The sequence below is a fragment of the Penaeus japonicus genome, unplaced genomic scaffold, assembly GCF_977035675.1.
Source record: "Penaeus japonicus unplaced genomic scaffold, GWHDUDI00000001_assembly GWHDUDI00000040, whole genome shotgun sequence".
Lineage (NCBI taxonomy): Eukaryota > Metazoa > Arthropoda > Malacostraca > Decapoda > Penaeidae > Penaeus > Penaeus japonicus.
Genome location: NW_028234442.1, coordinates 3,665,239 through 3,667,738, shown reverse-complemented (window position 1 = coordinate 3,667,738; position 2,500 = coordinate 3,665,239). Strand labels below are relative to the sequence as shown.

The 2,500-nt window shown below is 40.8% G+C and overlaps 1 protein-coding gene across 1 annotated transcript in view; it reads left to right on the top strand.

The window, feature by feature from the left end:
* Nucleotides 1–2,500, top strand: part of Tango6 (transport and golgi organization 6) — an 8,849-nt gene that overhangs the window by 3,084 nt on the left and 3,265 nt on the right. Inside the window, exons 4-9 of the mRNA XM_043017293.2 lie at nucleotides 105–299; nucleotides 432–635; nucleotides 858–1,061; nucleotides 1,203–1,366; nucleotides 1,549–1,734; nucleotides 1,912–2,500. The exon at nucleotides 1,912–2,500 is cut by the window's right edge and continues 558 nt beyond it. Of these exons, the coding sequence (XP_042873227.2) occupies nucleotides 105–299; nucleotides 432–635; nucleotides 858–1,061; nucleotides 1,203–1,366; nucleotides 1,549–1,734; nucleotides 1,912–2,500 (1,542 nt within the window). The remainder of the gene's footprint in view (nucleotides 1–104; nucleotides 300–431; nucleotides 636–857; nucleotides 1,062–1,202; nucleotides 1,367–1,548; nucleotides 1,735–1,911) is intronic.

Below are 2,500 nucleotides of genomic sequence, written 5' to 3'. Positions count from 1 at the left end.
TTTACCTACTTTTCTATCAGTCAGTTACCTCCTCTTATCAGCCACTTCAGTTCTGACCATCTTTATGTATATTAGAAGTAGTGATCCCTATCTCCCTGCCACAGGACGTAGAGGCAGTGTGCCGAGTCCTTTTCTACACAGCAGTGTTGGGGTGCCTAGACAACGAGGCATCTCTATATGTGAAGATGATGCTTGCAAAGAACAAGTTTGTGTTAGGAAGTGACCTGCCTTCTGTGCCACAGAAATGCAGACATGCTCTCCTGAAAGAGATCTTCAGAGTCCTTGTACCTGTGATGAAGGTTAGAAACCATGAGGTTTTGTATGCAGGCTTATCACACATTGCAGTTCTCTGAAGGCATTTTTATTATTGATTTATAACATTTTCAGATATTTGATCCAAAGATATCTATTCTTTCTATCCCCCACTCCAGCATGAAACACTAGGAATTTGCATGCGAGGACCAATGTTTCCTGAGGTCTTGAGTTCCCTGCTGCAGCTGTGCTTTGGTCCCTCAGAGGTGAAAAATTTCCCTGAGGACACCGCCTTCTTCCGAGATCAGATGGAGAGTGTTTTTATGTGCATGGATGTCAATCATGCAATTAAACAAATTTTACTTCTCAAGGGTTTGGCACAGGTAAGTAGTGGTGGTTTTTCTGCTTTTTATATTTAAAATTTGGGATTGAATTTAACCATGTTTGTGAGTGATATTATATTTTATAAACATCATTCTCTACAAAATATTAGGTAATCAGAAAGTTATTACAAGCATGTTTAGAATTGTATAATGAATCATAATGGCTCTCACTGTATGATTTTTAAAGAATAGTGAATTAATCACTTAAACTCCTCTTTACAGCGTGGGGTGTGGTTCAAGAAGGTGTGTGGTGTGCTTCTTGTTCGTAGGTTCATGTTTCAGCCGGGTGGTGTTGCTGCAGTGATTGGAGCTGGGCTCTCCATATGTGATGGCAAGGACTGGCAGCAGTGTGAGGCAGTTGCTAGTCTGATTGCTCAGGCCAAGATCAGTAACTTGGATCAGTTGTATTCTACTGCTGGACCTCAGGTATGCATGACATTGTTAGAATGTTTTTTGTGATGATTGCTATATGGGCATTTAATAATTGATTTAGCATTTATTCTTTAAGACTTATATATTTATATATGATTTATAATTCTTATTATATATGGTGATTGTTTCCAACAGATCGGAGACTTGATGTTGAAAGAGGAACTGAGACCAGAAATCTTGCGAGTGGTGGTGCTTACTGTGGCCCAAATGGCCAGGCGCTCTGCCTCACTCACTGCAATGCATGTCACACATTCTCTTCTGAAACCCCTGGTTGACACAACCACTGCAGAGGCTGCAAGGTAGTAGGTTTTTCCATTTGTGTTTTGTCTTTCAGAAGTGCAAGCACCACTGTGAGTACATGTGATTCCTTGGCAGTAAGATCAAGGGTTGTGATTAAACCAGACAAATACATGCTGTGCATGTGTTTGTTTACTTATTTGATCATATATTTTCTGTTAATTCATGTATCTGTTTTATACAGAACATTTGGAAGCTCTGATGCAAACCTCACACTCTGCATTACCCGAATTCATAAGCTATTTGTGGAGATTGCAACCCCAACTGTTACCCTGACCAGCCTTCTTCAACCTGTCTTGTGTCCTCTCATGGCAGTTGCTGCTCTGATGACATCACACCTCCGCTCCAAAGCCCAACAGATTCTGGTGAGGTGAGTACGCAGAACAATTCTGATATTGGAAATGGTTCATTTGTTATTTTGTGACTCTGGCATTTGTCAGGCCCATTTATGTTGATTTTGTGAGATGTTTTTTTTTTTTTTTTCACGTTTGAATTGATAAGGATGAAGAATTTTATTGCTGCCACTACAATACAATCTGCTTTCCAGATATTTATCCCAGCAACAGAAAGCAGAGGCTGTAGAGACTCTTCTTGTTCTGTCTGGCCTCAAGAAATGCTCTTCTTCACCCGCAGTTGATCCAGGCGTCAAATTTTGCATAGACGATGAAGGGGGAGTGAAAGTCAGTACAGTTGAAGGCATTGTTGATGACAGTATTCTAGAGCAGGATGACAGGATATCAAAATCACTCATAACAGTTCTTGAGACTCTAAAAAATAGTGCAGTTATTTTGGAGTTTTATGAAAGACTTGCAGAATGTATTGATTTCACTGTCTTGAATGAGAAGAAACATTCCCCAATGCTCTTGCTGACAGATGAGGACTTGCAGATGGAGCAGTTTGAGGGGATGAGGAGGGTGAGTCTTGGTTCAAACCTCTTGAGTCTTCTTGCTGATAGCGATGCACTTACAAGTGACCTATTTCAAGACCTGTCAGCTGCTGTGCCATTTGTTGATAGGCTCATCAAAGCTGGATGTCAGGATTGCAAGGATGAACACTTGCAAAAAACTCAGACCTCGCTCGTGATGAATATTATTGTGCTCATCGCGTGCTATGTCAATGAACGCACACTGAAGAAG